Source organism: Cherax quadricarinatus, chromosome 22 (genome assembly GCF_038502225.1).
Source record: "Cherax quadricarinatus isolate ZL_2023a chromosome 22, ASM3850222v1, whole genome shotgun sequence".
NCBI classification, from domain to species: domain Eukaryota; kingdom Metazoa; phylum Arthropoda; class Malacostraca; order Decapoda; family Parastacidae; genus Cherax; species Cherax quadricarinatus.
In genome coordinates, this window is record NC_091313.1 from 30,604,969 (window position 1) to 30,624,968 (window position 20,000).

General features: G+C 40.1%; 1 protein-coding gene across 1 annotated transcript in view; it reads right to left on the reverse strand.

The window, feature by feature from the left end:
- Positions 1 to 464: 464 nt before the first annotated feature.
- LOC138853074 (uncharacterized) overlaps positions 465 to 20,000 on the reverse strand; it is an 838,210-nt gene continuing 818,674 nt past the window's right edge. The window contains exons 4-5 of the mRNA XM_070087627.1: positions 4,600 to 4,773; positions 465 to 4,203 (exon numbers count right to left, since the gene is read on the reverse strand). Coding sequence (XP_069943728.1) covers positions 560 to 4,203; positions 4,600 to 4,773 — 3,818 coding nt within the window. The 3' untranslated portion in view covers positions 465 to 559. The remainder of the gene's footprint in view (positions 4,204 to 4,599; positions 4,774 to 20,000) is intronic.

Genomic DNA, 20,000 nt, shown 5'->3' on the forward strand with positions numbered 1-20,000 from the left:
CAAATGAACTCCTCCTATGGGGGCATGCTTACTACAGGTCTAAACATCTTCCCCTTATTATTTTAAAATGAACTAAAAGTTTCCTCTCATTAAGTTAAATGAACTAAAAGTTTTCCTCTCATTAAGTTAAATGAACTAAAAAAAAAGCGTTTACTCGGCGGTCAGTGACGTCACGCGCACACAGGTTGAATCATGTCGACCCTATGTCAGTGACGTCAGTATTCCTCTCATTAAGTTAAATGAACTAAAAAGGACCACGCGCACACAGGTTGAATCTTGTCGACCCTTTTAGTTAATAAGGGGACATAGCAGTGACGTCACGCGCACAGGCTGAATCATGTCGACCCTTTTTTTTAGTTCATTCAAGTTAATAAGGGGACACAGCAGTGACGTCACACATACAAGCTGAATCATGTCGATCCTTTTAGTTCATTCAAGTTAATAAGGGGATATAGTACCTACATCATAGGGAAAACATTTTCATCATCAGAAAGACACATTTCAGGATAACACTAATACACAATATTTTTTTTTCATTATTTATTATACAAGCAATACATCACTCTATTCTCCTACGTTTAGATGGTGGAATATCAGGGTGTCCATAAGCCAAGGATTCATTAGTATTCAAATGATATCTTTTATCATCAAAGGCTGACAAACCTCTCTTATTAATTCTTACCGTACATATTTCACCTTTTACATTACCTATAGACTTACACGTGAATAATTCTCTATCTGCATTTGATAAAACATTCTTATATCTTGCATGTGTTAATAATGGCATAAATTGCGAAGGAATACCCTTGGCTCTGCTGACATTAGTTGATCTTCCAGCAATCTTGACAGAATACATTTTAGCTTTCAGGGCTATCAACTCGCTAATATGGTTATCACACATTTCAGATTTCAATAACCCCAGCTCCCCTTTTCTACTATCATCATATAAGGGATGCTCAGGACTGAAATTTGAAAAATCCATATAACCTAACAATGGTTCACTTTTTAACTCGGTGTACAAATCTTTACATTTCAAGCTAAAAATATACGAGTCAGTATCGGTATAAAGAAGTCTTACATCATCACCATAATGCTGTTTTAAAACTTTATACCAAAAATGATACAATTTCTTTTTAGCTATCTCAAGAATTTGAAAACCGAGATAAAGTGGTTGCTTAACTTCTAATATATCTTTATTGAATGTGCAAATCACTCTATCTTGATTTAAATGTGTGATATTTTTTAACAAAGGATCCTTACTCGCTCTAATAAATGCTTTCTCATTATTGATATATCTATATTTCTCAGCATACTTTGTAATATTCAGCAATGATTTCCCATATATGGCGTTATTAGTTAATTTGAAGGCTTTTGACTTGATAGGACATCTTGTAGCTGTTCTCTGTGCAATATTAGTTGATATGAAAGGTTCTAAAAATTTTGTCTGTGTATATTCATATATGGTATGAACCTTTTCCACCTCTAACCCAAGTTCCAGTAATAACTGTAACAATTCTAGACTGATCAAATAATTTTTCTGAGATAAATGACTGCCCACTAATTTCCCATTAGATTTGGGGATCTTTCTACCTTCATTTTTCAATATAGATTCACAATAAGGAGATAACATCTCTTCTGATATATTCATATGTGATAATATTAAAGGAAGTTCATCAGTGAGTCTAGCTACCTCGGGGGATATGTGCTTGGTATCACATTCTATCCAATATCCCTTTTGACCTTCACAGGAAACATTACTTAATCCCACATCGAGGATAGCATTCTTCTCGTCATTGGATAATTTTCTGATACCATTCTGTGGAAGAGCTTCAACCATCGCACTAGCATACAAAGAATTGAAATCTAGATATAGAATATGAGTGCCCATTCCACTCTCAACATCAAAATTAGGGTTAATTAGGGGATTATCTGCTTTAGAATACTGATTAATTGCGCAGGTAAACCCACCTCTGAGATTCCTTTTAATCAAGTCATATAATTCATGGGAATATATCATATCTAATCTTACATTAGTTTTCAATAGGAATGCATCCCAACTGAATGATGGTAAACTTATATAATTACTAACGTCTAACTTATAAATATCCTTGAGTGTTTTACGCCACTCCATGAAGACATCGGCTAACAAACCAACATCTGTCTTGAGATATAACATCAAGTAATCTCCTAAAGTCTTACATTTACCCAACTCAAACACTTTCAATGCATGTTCATAATCTTCTTGGCTGATAGCGCTATTTCTCAAAGAATTAAAAAAATGATCTTTACTGGGTAATTTTGTTTCATCGAGCTTCTTTAAACTATCAATATAATCATAACACAAAATTTGTTTTCCTTTACATAATAAAGGTAAGACATCTCGAGGCACATCTTTCAGAATAGTCTCTGTATATTTCAGGGATTTACCTGCCTTGATATGTTGTTCTGCTAACGTGGAAAGAGATCCATTCAATAAAGACAGTGAATCCTGAAACCTAACCTTACCTATCTCTACTTTCAAGAATTTGAATCCTTGTTTCGAATGAATTTCAACGTTATATTTATCAACATTCAATTCCTTTAAAATTATTCCTAAATCATACGACATGTTATGACAAAAAAGCAATAATTTCTCTCTCTTGTCTTTACACTGCATATTACAACGTGCACAATAGGCTCCAATATAATTATTGAAATTTAAAGTATGGTCATGGTGTTTATGTTTGTCTTTGGGTTTTTTGAAGGTGTTACCACATAATTCACAAGTGTTCTGAGAATCATGTCTCATCTCATCCTCCTCTGTCATATGGATTTCATGATACTGTCTTCTAAACTTTATTTTATTCCATTCACCACTAACATTTAAAATGAAATGATTAACAGCATCCTCCCCCTTATAACTCTTTATACACACTATTTCTCCTTTGCGATCAAATATAATATAACAATAGGCAATGGCTTTATGACGAGACTCAATTTTACCTGCTGGGAGAGTTGTGTCTAATGCACATTCGAAATCAAATACACCGATATATTCGTTGGAATGCGTATGACTAAAATTTTCAAAGTGTACTGTTGTTCCTTCCGGGGGGAATACGAGAACCTGATTGATTTTACATCCATCTTCGTGGATATCTAACTCTTCCTGTGTATTCAACTTCATCAAACAACTATGACAGTGCTTCTTTACACCTTTTTCTGTCATTATCGTTCTAACATACCCGTCAAAATCTTTGATTAAAACCAAATGTCTTTCATTCAACAATAACGCGCACATAATGTCCTTATATTTCTTATTCCCCTTACGACACATAGCCATAAATGTCCTATCTTGATCCTTTCTTAATTGATAAACATATAATGACACTTTATTTTCCTTCTCTAATATACCTAACTTATCACGCGTAATGGGGAAATCATCTATAGAAGATTTTGCATGATTAAGACAACCTCTCTTAGTATTAACTGCTCTGCGAATATGTTTCCATGGCATGTTCTTTTTATGACATTGATAGGCGGCAAAAGCACGCAGTACACATAACCCATCATTAATCTCTGGATTAAATACATATTTCTTCCCTCGCAGTTTCTCGGGATATGCCACATATGACCCCACTCCCACTCTGAATTCTACTTTAACATATTCGATACTGAAAGATTCGATTTGATCTATGATCCAGCCAGATCCTTCCTGATCTTGCAACTCTGACTCGTATCTTTCTAATATTGTTCCCACCCATCGATCAAATACTTCAGAGATTTCCTCTTCACTTACTAACTCAAACGCTAAATTTATCACAAATTGTCCATTTTGATCATCACCCGATATGTTTTGACGTAATGTCCTTATAACTATAATTGGGTGGATTCTGAGCGACATTGCTAGAGGCGATCTATCATACATATCTCGCATCTGTTCTATAAAATAATCCCTATAAACATGTAAATACATTCTTAACTCTCTGTTATAAGATGAAGGAACACTATATTTCCTCACTGTATGTCTACCTCTAAAATTCTGGATATATGTAATAACTTCTGGGGTCTCATCTTCACTATTATGCGTGTCAGACACGTCATGCGAGGTAGTTGCTCTCTCATCATCATTAATGGGGGCAGAAGTACCCGCACCTCCGCATTGTGAGGTACCAACACTAGCACTCTCACCACCAAGCTGGGCGACATTACTACCAGGTGTATTTCCTGCAGAGGAAAAAAAGCACATCCAATTCATAACCCAAAAAATATTAAGATTTCAATGAACAGAGGAAAAAAAGCACATCCAATTCATAACCCAAAAAATATTAATATTTCAATGAACAGAGGAAACGTCCAGTAATTCAGGTCACCCTTCACAATTTCAATTAGGAAAAAAAAAATTACATCCAATTCATAACCCAAAATATTAAGATTTCAATTAACAGATTAAAAAAAAAAGCACATCCAATTCATAACCCAAAAAATATTAAGATTTCAATGAACAGAGGAAAAAAAAGCACATCCAATTCATAACCCAAAATATTAAGATTTCAATGAATAGAACAAAAAATCTTTTCTCGAGTGACTAGCACAACAAAAGATCACAAATTGGTTACATACCTGTTTCTATAGCCTTCTTCCATAAAGCATCTACACGTGCCCACTCATTATCCAATTGCAATAACCTTTCATTGCGTTGTACACCGCCTTTCTCGATTACCAACGAACGCTGCTTTCTAATCGATAATCTTCTCTTCACCAATGCTTCCAAGTATTTCGAATATATGCTATCCCCTGTTAAGAATTTCACTTATTAACGCACTAACCCAGTAAAAATTTCACTCGTATGCTTCAACAAAAATTAAACATGTAAAAAAAAACAAGAATTTTCTAACAATCTCCTCTTCACCAATTCACTTATTTAACCAATTAAAAATTTAACTTATTAACGCACTAACCCAAAACGTATTTCACAAAAATTAACCCAAATTTCACTCGTATGCTTCAACAAAAATTAACCCAAATTTCACTCATATGCTTCAACAAAAATTAACCCAAATTTCACTCGTATGCTTCAACAAAAATTAAACATGTAAAAAAACAAGAATTTTCTAAGTACAACTTACCTTTCTCCATGTTGTGCGGTTCAGCGTTGGAAGATGAGGTCCTTTAACTTAATGAGAGGAATACTGTGGGGGGAAGATGAGGTCAGTCACGGATGATGGATGGAAGCACTGTCCTCGCTCTGAGTGTCTCATTGAGCTTATATAGGCCGCCCCCTCCCCCCGACACTACTGTATAATGCGGTTCACACCTAAGGTAGATTTAAGATAATCATGAACACCTGGGTCAACACAGGTCAGACAGACAGCATGATATGCGGGTCAGCGTTGGAAGATGATGTCCTTTAACTTAATGAGAGGAAACTTTTAGTTCATTTTAAAATAATATGGGGAAGATGAGGTCAGTCACGGATGGAAGCACTGTCCTCACTCTGAGAGACTCATTGTGGGTCACCCCAACACATGGCGTAATGCGGTTCACACCCAAGGTAGAACATAACACCTGCGTCAACTCAGGACAGACAGGCGCCATGTAATGCGGTTCACACCCAAGGTAGAACATAACACCTGCGTCAACTCAGGACAGACAGGCGCCATGAAATGCGGGTAACATCCAAGATAGAATATAATACCAGTATATCCTTACTGAAACACCTGGGTCAATCGTCACCCTAAAGCAACTAATTTTGGTGAGGCAGTCCTGCTCCACATTAACTGTGTCCCCTTATTGAACTAAAAGTATTATATATCTTGAAAACCCATTAAGACTTACAGTGTACAAGACGCCTCTCTATGGTAAACACCCTTTTTAGTTCATTCAACTTAAAGAGAGGAAGCTTTTAGATCATTTTAAAATAATAAGGGGAAGATGTTGAACTTGTCAACATACACATCTGCTGACGTTGATATATTTCGTTATCCATCAAGGATTATCATTGCCGGTTATTCGAATAGTGGCAAATCTTATTTCACATCAAAATTAATAAAGTTATACCACGAGAAATTTCATAACATTATAATATGCGGGGTGACATCACATCCCTTAGAACAAGATTCAGAGATAACTCATAAATTAACATTAAGTAACGATATTATCGACCCGCAGAATGTCATTGCATCACCTGATGAAAATACAATAATTATTGTTGATGATCTATTTTTAAAAGCAGGTAACAGTGAAATTATTCTCGAATGTTTTACTAAAGGTAGACATCATAATATAAGCATTATTCTGATTACTCAAAATATATTTCACGGAGGACGATATAGTCGTACCATGGCTTTAAACGCCACGCATTTTGCTTTATTTAAAATGAGGGATCTTGGACAAGTAGAGATTCTGGGGCGACAAGTGTTCGGAAAAAATAAGGAATTTGTAAATATATATAAATCTGCTATAAAACGATCACCCTTTGGTTATTTATTCATAGACCTTGCATTAAATACACCAGAAGCATTACAGTTGCGAACCAATGTGTTACGGCAGGATTCCTACGAAATTGTATACCAATGGAGCGAGCAAAATTAATTGAAAAGGTTTATAGAGATCCTGGATCTGCTGGGTCATTCTCTGGTGTAAACAGTTTATATACAGCTGTAAAAAAGATCGATCCGTCCATAACCTTGAAAGAGGTCAGAAATTTCTTAAATTCAGAAAGATCATATACTTTATACGTTCTTAAACCTAAGAAGTTTCCTCGTAGGAAAATAATTGCTCCTAAACCCAGAGTGATATTAACCTGTGATTTGGGTGATATGTCTAAATTATCCAGATATAATGATGGATATAAATACATTCTCGTGTGTATCGATGTTTTTTCAAGATATTTACAAGCAGTACTCATGAAAAAGAAAGACGGACCGAGCACTTTACATGCATTACAAAACATATTGGAGAATGAAAAGGCGAAGAATATATCGAGATTATTTACAGATAAAGGCAGGGAGTTTCTAAATAAACAGGTACAGAATTATCTCCAGAGTAAGCATATAAAGTTATATCATGTATTTTCGAAAGAAACAAAAGCTTCCATTGCAGAGAGAGGCTTGCAAACGCTGAAACGTAAATTATACAAGTATATGACAAGTGCCAATACATTTAATTATTCAAAAGTGTTAAATGAATTAGTAGATGCGTATAATTCATCTCCGCACTCGGGGATTGGCGGTAAAACCCCATTGCAAGTCCATGGTATTACGTCATTGAATGATATAAGGAATCAGTTTCGGATAAATTATAAAAATGGAAGATCCAATAAGAAACGAATCAGTAAGAAATTGGCTGTTGGAGACACAACAAGAGTGACTCTTAGCAGATCATCCGCGTTTAACCGAGGGTTTCACACACAAAATACAGAGGAAATATTTAAAATATATAGAATTAATAATTCTCAACCTATAACAACATATCATTTGAAAGATTTGAAAGGTGAAAAGATTAAAGGAATATTTTATCGCGAAGAATTGACCCCAGTCATACCACCTCCAGAATATATTATCGACAGAGTATTGAAACGAAAAAAAATTGGTGGAATTACGCATTATTTGGTATCTTATAAAGGTTATGATTCCACTTTTAATTCGTGGGTCAAAGAAGGAGATTTGTTGAAGGTACAATGAAAAAATCATTATTAGAAAAATTTAAAGAATTAATTACATTACTTAATAGTCTCCCACGCAATCATCGGAAGAGTTTATTACAACAGTTTAAGAAAACACACATAAGTTGTATCAGTGAGATTTTCAAGAATTTGATTAAGAATAAAATACCATTAGACCCTAAAATATTTAAAAAGTACAAGAACGAGATTAAATCATTAGCTTGTAAGAAAATCGGTTTTCAGCGTAAAAAGAAATATTTGCTGAGTATCAGAGGTGGAAATCTTCTTGGCATTATATTACCTCTAGCAGTAAATATTATTTCGAGATTGTTTAATAAATCATGAAAGAATTTTATCTTGTACCAACTTCAGTTATGAATCGGAAACCTCTCGAGTTAGTAAAATCGGAGGGTGATGAGAATTTAGAAGGAGGTGGTGGTGGTGCATGCTTGAAGCGTGGTGTTAAACGCAAGTTTAAGACTACTCCCGCTAGGCAGGTCAACCCACCTGCTCTCACCTCGGTGAAACCTCAGAAAACCCCAGATTTGTCAAGATTCATGCACATAAGAGTGAGTGCGAGAAATATAGAATATGTGAAATCAATGTTGGTATTATTGCAAAGAAATCCTTTGGTGAGTTGGGATGAGAATGGTGACCTTCTTACCCCCATTACTGGACGTAATATTATTGAAATATTAAATGTTTTATCAGAAAATAATGTGAAATCAGCGAGAAGAATCGATTCTGATTACTTAACAGAAATAAAGCATTTATTAAATATATCAGGTATACATTTTGATTTTGTGAGGAATACAAAAGTGAGAAAACAATTATTACATAAAGGAGGCGGTGTAAGGAGAGAAACATCGTGGATATCATATTAGGTGAGTATATAAACTCTGTGATGTTATGTTTTTATTTAGTGTGTGTTATAAGAGTGTAGAGATGGCTGAACGTCTTCTATACGTGTGTAGCGATTCAAGTCTCGATTTATTTCCCGCCAATACACCTTCGGCTTTCATTAATAAATTATATGACCCCATTATATTAGATAATAAAATTGATTATGAGGTTGCTCTGAAAAATATAATTTACCCCAAGACGCATTATATACCGCAAAAGAATTTGAAGATATGTATTACATATGAGAAATCTACAGTAAATAAATATATGCATAAAATTGATATGAGCAAAATTATTGGAGGTGATATGACAAGGATTTTAGAGGCAATAAATGAGGATATTAATGCAAATCTCTTAATAGCAGTTAAACATACAACGGGTATTATCATCCCCAAAAACTCAATTGTGTTCACATATCATCCAGGAATAAACAGAGTGGTTATTAACTTGAAAAAAAAAATTATACTACCTTCTGATATTACCAGTGCTTATGTGGGGTTGGAATTTGATAAAGAAGGAAGCGATATGCTAGGGTTCTCAGGTAATGAAATTTTGTATGTCTTTACCAATAAAAAAGAGATTATTTTTAACGAGTCTGGTGTGAAGGCGGTAAACCCACCCGATCCTGAATCAGGTATTAATTATATGTTAATATATAGCGATTTGATTGATCCCATTAATTTTGGCGATCAGTTGGTATCTCTTTTGGGAGTAGTTGATATTAATACATTAAGATCTAATTATGACCCCACAATGTATAAACCACTTAATAAAAAGATAATTGATCAAGTGAGTATTAAGCTCGCTGATCAGAAAGGAAGGTTAATTCAATATAATGACAAGTGTTCTACTGTATGTGTACTACATTTAAGACCTATAAAACGAGAGTGAATGATCAAGTTGAGTTAATATTGAACGAACCGTCAAGATGAGAACCAGTTTCTCTCCTCCTTCAGTGGAATCATTCCTGAAACTCTTTGATACTTCGAGGGTGAAAGGGGGAGGTTTAGATGATATTATATTATATAAAGCTAGAGGGAGGGGCGGAGGATTATTGTCATTTCTCGGTGGGATGGCCAGAAAAGCATTACCATTCTTATTGAATACCTTTGCTCCGGGAGTATTACAATACGGGCAAAATGTGTTGAACGATGTTAATAATGGTATTGCATTGAAAAATTCTGCGAGAAATAGAGGCGTAGAAACATTGAAGGGTGTCGGACAGAAGTTATTATCCGGAGGAAGTAGAAAGATTGGTTTGAAACGATTGAAATTTAATAATAAAAGAAACTGGAATATTTAATTAATTTTAGTTTATTGTTAACTGTCATATTGTTAGTATGTCGGCTGGTGCTCTATACGTTACACCAGGGGGACTCAACGCCCCCGTCCCCACTTATTCTCATTCCATAACTGATGGATTCCCAAAATTACCAGGACATACCATTATTGAATCCTCAATAGCAGCTAGACGCACATGTGAAGTATTACCAGTAAATCAAGGATCTGATAAATTTCTCGAATTTAGAATACAAAGTTCAGAAGGTCATTTTTTAGATTTAACGAGTCTGGCCTTGGAAATGAACATAAATATAACAAAGGAGGATGGGAGTGCACTGGGAGACGGAGATAAGGTCATATTTGTGAACTCTATAAGTCAGACAATATTCAAATCTGTGTGTTTGTATCTCAATGAACAACTTATAGAATCGAATCCATTTTATTCATATACGGGTTATATTAAACTGCTTAAGCATTTATCCCCATCAAAATTAGATACATTGGGAAGAATAGCATTCTTTCGTAATAAAGACACAGCAAGTAGTACTATTACAACAGCTGATTTAGATGATATTAAGAAAGACGAAGGTAAATTAACGAATGAAGTGAATACTTGTTTCCCTTTGATGCTGGATGTGAGTAGTTTTCACGAATATATCCTGGATAGTGTCGAATGTCGATTGAGACTTGAAATGCATTCACCCGCATGGGTAATTATGACTCCATTAAGCGGAAAAACATATAAATATAATATTAATTCCATTAAATTATGGATCGATAAAGTTATTCCGTATACGAATGCATTAATTGCATTGAATTCAAGCATGAGGGCAAACCCGCAGGGGTGTGAATATCTGTTCAAGAAGACATTATTTAAATCATATATTCTGACATCTAATCAAACACAATTGATCGCAGATAATCCTTGGGGACAAGTCATACCCGATAAGATATTTATTATATTAGTTGATATGAAGACATATGATGGAGGATATAATTTTAATCCATTATATTTTCAACATGAAGATTTGAATCATTTCGGGGTTACAATTAATTCAGAAATGATTCTTAATATTGACTGTAAGTTCCCTACCCACGCGAGTAGGTTATATTACGCTACCTTGAAATCTCTGGGTTTGGAGACTGATCATCTGATTACATATAAGAGTTTTCTCCAAGGCAGAACTATATTAGGTGTTGACCTGAGAAGTGAACAGGTTAAGAATGCTATATCTGTCGAGAAGAATGGTAATTTGAGAATAGATATGACATTTGGTAAACCGAAAGATGAGAATAGAATTTGTCTGATGTTTGGTGAAACTAATGCGATTTTAAATATAAATGAAAATAGAACAGTGATAGTGCATACGCGAGTATAGATCATGAATTGTGAAGAAATAAATATTGCCTTGAAACATCATACGGGAAGATACGCCTCGTATTTGGGATGTTTTGCCGCAAATAATATAAATGAAGTTATTATGAGGATAAAAGATAAGCCGGTAATTTTCATCATTAATATATTGAACGATCAAGATGAAAATATGGGTCATTGGATTACTATATATGTGAACAAATACATATTAATATATTTAGATAGTTTCGGGGTGGATTTAAAACATTATACAAATATATATGAGAAAATTATATACAAGAGAAATTTCATGTACGGTATTAATCAGAGGATTCAACATGAAAAATCATTGGTGTGCGGCTTATATGCTATATATTTTGTGTATAAGTTAACAAATTATAGCGTCAAGAAAATTATACCATATTTGTTTAAAGATTTTGGTAGAAATAAATTAAAGAATGACCAATTTATAATGAAATATGCATATGAGCATTTCAATATACCCTCATGTTCAAGTGTATTTGCTAATAATTCAACGTGGAATTATGAAAATCTGTGTAAAATATTGGAATTATAATACGGTGGGGTAGAGGCGTTTAGAGGCGGGGCGAAAGGTTAGAGGCGGGGCGAAAGGTCATAACGCTGCTATAAATGCCCGTGCTGGGTCACTCTTTGCATCTACTGTCATTCAAGTTGGGTCAAGGATGAATCCAATTCAGTACTCCGTTGGAGGTGTCTGCGAGGAGGAGAGAAGACTGCATCCCTGTGTATGTCGGAATAATCCACCTGCGGTAAATGGTAAGTGATTTTTTGTTCATTATCTGAGTGAATCTTGTTCTAATATTGAAAAAATCTTTTTTTACACATAAATGATTTTAGAAGTGTAATGTATTAACCAATAAAACTTTTTAATGCAATTAAAGATATGCCTTATTCTTCTTCTAATCGAGAAATTTTTTTTCTTTGCCAGATGCGAATATAATGCGGTTGTTGGAACTTATTCGCGCAAATCAAATCCGACAGGAGCAAATGATTTGCGAGTTGATGGGATTGTTAGGAGCGAGATCCACCCAGCCTCCTACCCATCCATATGGAGATGCTGTTGCTACCCCTCCTACCAACGAGACTTCTCCCCGACCTCATGTGGATGTTGAGACTGTGCCTCCTACTCAGGTGGTTGATGTTAACGCTTTTATCCAGGATATTGTAACTCCTACCCACGCCGAGATCGACCCTTCTCCCCAGTCTCATATGAGTGGAGAATGTGTTAGTAGTTGTTATTGCGATAAATGCGTATGGAGCGAGATGGAATATTTTATGACAAATTCCCAACCTAATTCATGTATGGATGAGGATTCCCCCATAATTATCTGCCAGCTTCCCCCCCAGAAGTTTATTGTATAACAGATGAGGAAGAAGATGATGACCCTGAACAAAATGCACAGAAATTCTACAAGAGAAGAAAAATTACTCTACGTTGATTTTAGTCAATGAATTGTAGCTTTTTTCAATGAAATTGTATTTGTTTGTATTACCAGAAATGTAATGGCTGTATAATAAATAATGAAAAAAAAATATTGTGTATTAGTGTTATCCTGAAATGTGTCTTTCTGATGATGAAAATGTTTTCCCTATGATGTAGGTACTATGCCCCCTTATTAACTTGAATGAACTAAAAGGGTCGTCATGATTCAACCTGTGTGTGTGACGTCACTACTATGGCCCCTTATTAACTAAAAGGATCGACAAGATTCAGCCTGTGTGCGTGACGTCACTGACATAGGGGTAAGTCGACCTGATTGAGCTTGTGCGCGTGACGTCACTGGTCCTTTTTAGTTCATTTAACTTAATGAGAGGAAACGTCACTGAGAGTAAACACTTTTTTAGTTCATTTAACTTAATGAGAGGAAACTTTTAGTTCATTTTAAAATAATAAGGGGAAGATGTTTAGACCTGTAGTAAGCATGCTTACCCCCAGAGGGGGGGATTCCAAAAACTTGATCCGAGGAAATGAATTTTACCCCCAGAGGGGGGAAATCCAAAAAACTTGATCCGAGGGGGGGGGGGAATCCAAAAAAACTTGAGCCAAGGAGATGGAGAATTTCGAAAACCCCATAGGGGGGAATCCAAAAACTTGTATTATCGAGAAATTTTTTGGGTTGGGGGTGAAAGTGGGAGGGGGATCCGAGGAAGTGGAGACTTTCGAAAACCCCATAGGGGGGGAATCCAAAAAACTTGATCCGAGGAGATGGAGAAACCCCCATAGGGGGGAATCCAAAAAAACTTGATTTCGAGAAACCCCATGGGGGTGAAAGTGAGAGGGGGAACCTCAAAAACTTGATCCGAGGAGATGGAGAGCACAAAAAAGGGGGAAATTCAAAAAACCTTGATCCAAGGAATCATAAGAAAAAAAAAATTCGAGGCGCGGGGGCGATCCGGACGACGCTGCAGAAGGCGCAGCAGAAGGCGCGGGCGGGGGTCGCGAAGGGCGCGGGCGGGCGCGCGCGGGCGGGGCGCGCGGGCGGGCGCGCGGGCGGGGGTCGCGAAGGGGCGGGCGGGGGCGCGCGGGGCGCGGGGGCGGGGGTCGCGAAGGGGGGGGGGGTCGTGGGTGGGGGTATTGGTTGGGGGGTCAAGGGTGAGGTAGTCTCGAGGGCGAGGTCATGGTCAAAACCGGAAGTAACACCTAGGTGTGAAAAGGTGACCCTCCAGCTGCTGGTCCTAGACCGGAAGGGTGCGCTCTGTAGAAGGCCTAAACCGGAAGGGTGCGCCCAGTGGAAGGCCTAAACCGGAAGGGTGCGCCCAGTGGAAGGCCCTAAACCGGAACTGGATGGCTAGTTAACCATAGATTATGTCTTTGTTTATGATTCGCATTCGTTTTTCAACCGGCTTTAGCTTTTTTTTTTTTTTTCAAGCTGGCAGTATGGCGGGAAGAAGCAAGCGGGGATAAGGAAGCTCGCTACTTTCATAGTCTGTAATATCTAGAGAGAATCAGTGATAGCATGACTTTTACCTGTCCTCAGCACGGCCTCCATCTTGACAGTGGTGATCTTTCTAGATTTCCCATAAACTCGGGTACTCCTTCCTTCCGTGTCTTCCTACTTCATCTTTTTATACTCCCCATATTATTGTTGTTCCTTCCTCAACTCCTTTTTTACTGATCCTCCCTCCTGCTCCTTCCTCTTCCCTTTCTCTTCCCCATTCTACCTCTTTGTTCTCTTTGCTCAGCTACCCAATCGTTCGTTATCAACCAAGATTGGTGGCCAGCACAAGAAACTGTGTCGCAAGTTGGGCGTCTGGCAGCGAATTCTTGAGATGATTCCAATTCTTGTGGGAAAGTCGAGGATTTTCACTTTTTTCCTGAGATAACGAGCCTCTCCTTCCCGCAGAAGGAAAGTTAAAGGCGGGCAGAGGGAAGGCAAAGTGAGTGACACGGGAAAAAATATTCTTTTTTATTTAAAACTGGATGTATCAGCAATGTGCTGCAACCCTATTCTGTATTGCACAGTCGGGTCAAAAGCTGTCCATGTTGACAGTGTCATATTCATCACGCAAGATGGCGCTCAAACACGGTTTTGAAATCCGTCAGCCTGAGCTGGGAGAAGACTTCAGTAAGGCAGGGAAGAAAGGAGGGAGGAAGAGGTGGAGGAAATGATGAAGAAAGGGAGAAAAAGGAAGAGGAGAGGAAGTAGAGAGGATTAGGCCTTCCTCCCTTCACACTGCAGCACAAGTGACTTAAACAAACCAACTTTACATACGTAATCCCTCTCAAAGTGCAGCAAGCCGTAAGGAAACTGCGACTACCAGCCTAATCCTCTATGCAAACCCAGCATCACTGTAGGCCCATGTCATGATGGATGGTAGGCCTCTCTTAAACAACCTCTGCCCTGGCAACGACAACCTTAGTTATACCGCCACTGGGTGCGTCTCTGTTTATGGTGGGGTGGGTGGCGTGGTGGGTTCTGATCGCGTGGTGGGTTTGGGTGGCGTTGTGGGGTGGGTGGTGTGGTGTTGTGGGTGGTGTGGTGTTGTGGGTGGTGTGGTGTTGTGGGTGGTGTGGTGTTGTGGGTGGTGTGGTGTTGTGGGTGGTGTGGTGTTGTGGGTGGTGTGGTAGTGTGGTGTTGTGGGTGGTGTGGTGGTGTGGTATTGTGGGTGGTGTGGTAGTGTGGTGGTGTGGGTGGTGTGGTATTGTGGGTGGTGTGGTGGTGTGGTGGTGTGGGTGGTGTGGTGGGTGGTGTGGTGTTGTGGGTGGTGTTGTGGGTGGTGTTGTGGGTGGTGTTGTGGGTGGTGTGGTGGGTGGTGTGGTGTTGTGGGTGGTGTGGTGGGTGGTGTGGTGGGTGGTGTGGTGGGTGGTGTGGTGGGTGGTGTGGTGGGCGTGGAGGGTGGTGTGGTGGGTGGTGGGCGTGGTGGGTGGTGTGGTGTGGTGGGTGGGGTGGTGTGGTGGGTGGTGTGGTGTGGTGGGTGGTGTGGTGTGGTGGGTGGTGTGGTGGGTGGTGTTGTGGGTGGTGTGGTGTAGTGGGTGGTGTGGTGTGGTGTGTGGTATGGTGGGTGATATGGTGTTGTTGCGGTAGCAACCCCCGTCCCCCCTTTAACGGCTGCTAATATTCATGTTGTACCTTGACGTTCTTTTCCCTCCTCCCTCTTCTGTGTCATCTTCCTCCTCCACTTCTTCCTCTGACATCACCCAGTCTCTAGACTCCTATGTTCATTAACCTCTTCAAGACCAATCAAGAAGGTCCTCCACCCCTCACACTAGAATCTCCCCCACCCCTATTTATACCCCTTACCTCCTGTATTTTCCCCTCACCCGTCATCCTTCCCCTCTCGCAACTGTATCCAGCCTCACCTCTCCCCACACTCCCAGACAACCAGACAACAAGCTGTTACCATCAACAAACACACGCGCCACCCGCCATCTGATGACATACGGCCATAGATTTTTTTTCGGTGTTAGGCCTTTTTTGCCTTCTGTATGAGCGTGCGTCTTGCGTGCGTCTTAAAGTGTTACGATTGTGTCTAGGGTAAGCCTTGCGTCTACCTGGAGGTTGTCTACTCCCGCTTCCTGTCAAGGACTGGACCGCGGGGATCAACAATATGATGTTCAATGAGGACAAATTCCAACTACTCCGTTATGGAAAACTGGAGGAGATAATAACTAGAACAGAGTATACTACTGACTCCGGCCATACAATAGAGCGGAAAAATAATGTAAGGGACCTGGGAGTAGTAATGTCTGAGGATCTCACTTTCAAGGATCACAACAGTGCCACGATCGCACGTGCAAAGAAAATGATAGGATGGATAATGAGAACTTTCAAAACGAGAGATGCCAAGCCCATGATGATCCTTTTCAAATCACTTGTTCTCTCTAGGCTAGAATACTGCTGTACATTAACATCTCCATTTAAAGCAGGTGAAATCGCAGATCTAGAGAGTGTACAGAGATCCTTTACTGCACGTATAAGTTCTGTCAAGCACCTTAACTACTGGGAACGCTTGGAAGCACTTGACTTGTACTCGTTGGAACGCAGGAGGGAGAGATATATCATAATCTACACTTGGAAAATCTTGGAAGGAATGGTCCCAAATCTGCACACAGAAATCACTTCCTACGAAAGTAAAAGACTGGGCAGGCGATGCAAAATGCCCCCAATAAAAAGTAGGGGCGCCATTGGTACACTAAGGGAAAACACCATAAGTGTCCGGGGCCCAAAACTGTTTAACAGCCTCCCATCAAGCATTAGGGGAATTGCCAATAAACCCCTGGCTGCCTTCAAGAGAGAGCTGGACAGATACCTAAAGTCAGTGCCGGATCAGCCGGGCTGTGGCTCGTACGTTGGACTGCGTGCGGCTAGCAGTAACAGCCTAGTTGATCAGGCCCTGATCCATCGGGAGGCCTGGTCATGGACCGGGCCGCGGGGGCGTTGATCCCCGGAATAACCTCCAGGTAACCTCCAGGTAACCCCCGCTGCCCAGTCCTTGACAGGCCTCCCGGTGGATCAGGGCCTGATCAACCAGGGTGTTATTGTTAGCCGCACGTAGTCCAACAGCCCAGTTGATAGGGTAATGACTTAAGGTATCTGTCCAGCTCCCTCTTGAAGGCATCCAAAGGTCTATTCCCCTTATGCCTGGTGGGAGGCTGTTGAACAGTCTTGGGCCTCGAACACTCACTGTGTTTACCCTTAATGTGCTAATGGCGCCCCGACTTTTCATCGTGGGTATGTTGAACCGCTCGACCAGTCTTTTGCTGTTTCGTAGGGAGCGATTTCGGAGTGTAAATTTGGGACCGGTGCATCTTGGGTAAACCTTGTACGCGTCTTCTTGGATACGTCTTGTAAGCAGCACGTTACGCGCAGAGTTGCCTGGGCAGCACTGCTGACGTCTGCTCGTGGCACTCTGCTGGCCACACCCTCTATCTCAGACGACTTTGGTGTGAGGAAACGTAAATAAAAAGAAAAACCGCTTTTGTCGAAGAATATATAATGGTAATAAGTGCAAGGGAGATGGAGGGAGGGAGGGAGGAAGGGAGAGGGAGGGAGGGAGGAAGGGAGGAAGGGAGAGGGAGGGAGGAAGGAAGGGAGAGGGAGGGAGGGAGGAAGGAAGGAAAAGAAATGAATTGGGGTGGGAGAGTATATACGGGGGTTGAAAATGGAGCACGAGGGTGAGAGAGAGAGAGAGAGAGAGAATGAAAGAGGGAGAGTGAGAGAGAGAGAGAGAGAGAGAGAGAGAGAGAGAGGATGGAAGAGGGGAAAGAGATATATGAAGGAAAAAGATGGAAGGAGAGCAAATGTGGGGAGAGGGATGAGGAAGATGAGAGAATGAGTCCGGGCTAGTTATAGCAGCAGACGCAGCGGCAGACGCAGCGGCGGCAGCAGTATCAGTATGGCACATATTGGAGGCGAGGAGAACATTAGCATAAGGGAGCAGTTTACCGAGGCCTGGGATCACTGTTATGAAGTAACCACTAGCTAATATGACAGATTCTCTCTCTTCTCTTTACACACACACACACACACACACACACACACACACACACACACACACACACACACTCTCTCTCTCTCTCTCTCTCTCTCTCGTTTTCACACCGTCCATCCTATCTTCTGCTCTCCTCCTTTTTCTCCGTTTTCCACTTATTTGTCTACGCGAGAAAAACATGACAGTAGAAAAGATGAAGCCGAGAAATCTTTTTGAAGCGAGAGTCCAAGAGAGAGAGAGAGAGAGAGAGAGAGAGAGAGAGAGAGAGAGAGAGAGAGAGAGAGGAGATACCTGGTTACCTGGAGGTTACCTGGAGGTTATTCCGGGGATCAACGCCCCCGCGGTGCATTAGAGAAACAGAAGAAAGGAAAGGAAAAGAGGGAAGAGAAGGGAAGAATGGGAGAGAAGGGAAGGGAAATGGAAGGGGGAGGGGGGAAGGAAGAACGTAACGTAATAAAACGGGCCACAATCACTCTCTATTTTATCAAAACTCTGCCAGTTCTCCTTAAATTGGAAAATGTCCCTTTAACTGGGGCCTGCGTTTTGCCCACCTTTACAGCGCTCTCGCTCTCGCTCTCGCTCTCGCTCTCGCTCTCGCTCTCGCTCTCTCTCTCTCTCTCTCTCTCTCTCTCTCTCACACACACTCAAACCCACATACACAACAGGACAAGTGTCCATCGACAGGTGGTTTTGACCAATGGTAACTAACACACACGTACACAAACAGTCAACCAATTCACTACAACCTAACAGCAGTACAGACATGATTATTATTATCATAATCAAGGGGGAGCACTAAACCCGTAGGAGTACAGACATGAACGACTACTCGTTATAATCTGCTAAAGAGACAACCACGAGGGTCTTCGTAGCCAGCGTTCATGTCTTGTACACCTTAGGTTGCATAAACGTATATTTAACCTCGGAAATAAATCAGGGCGCAATACGTCTGACAGTGAGGCGGTGGAGTGTTGCCAGGAAACGTTCAAATCCGTGGTTATGCTGCCTTCTACCCCCTCCCCCCTCTCCACCACCTGTCACCACAGAGTCAGCACCAGTTGTCAGCACCAGTTGTCAGCACCAGTTGTCAGCACCAATTGTCAGCACGTACAGTCAGCACCAATTGTTACCACAGACAATCAGCACCACCTGTCGCCACACTCAGCACCAATTGTCACCACAGCCAGCACCACCTGTCACCACACAGTCGGCTAAACAAGAGACGGGATGTCAACAAAGAATGGAGTGGGGAGACTGAGATAAAGTGAGTCTGCTGAGACACCAGGATCACTCACTCTTCATGAAACACTTCATGATCCATGATCTCGCAGCTTCACCAAAAAAAAAAAAAAATGAAGACCCTTGATCTTGAAGAAATGGAAAATAAAAGCCCATGACATTAATTAAAAATAATATTATTATTAGTAATAGAATAATAAAAAAGAAGCGTTAAGCCCACTAAGGTCATAGAGTATTATACAGATTAAAAAAAAATAGAATTCTCAACCTCTTCGAAGTTAATCATGAGGACCTGGCAAGTTCCAGTCTATGTAACAAGTACCTATTGCTGTCTCTTTGATCACCTACTTCCCGACGTCCCTTTTCCATTTTCTCAAGGACACGAATGGAAATAAGTCACTGACTTTTTTGAGGAGGATTATCCTAGATATTTACGCTATGTATGATAATTGTACTTATGTGTACTTCTACCTAAATCAACTTGCTTACTCCCCTTTCTTACTTCCTGCTTTCGTATCACGTTTGTCACTTTACGTCATTCTGGGTTTTGTCCTGGTAGGGCGAAAACCAGGAGGCGTGGTCATCGGCCGGACCGCGGGGGCGGGG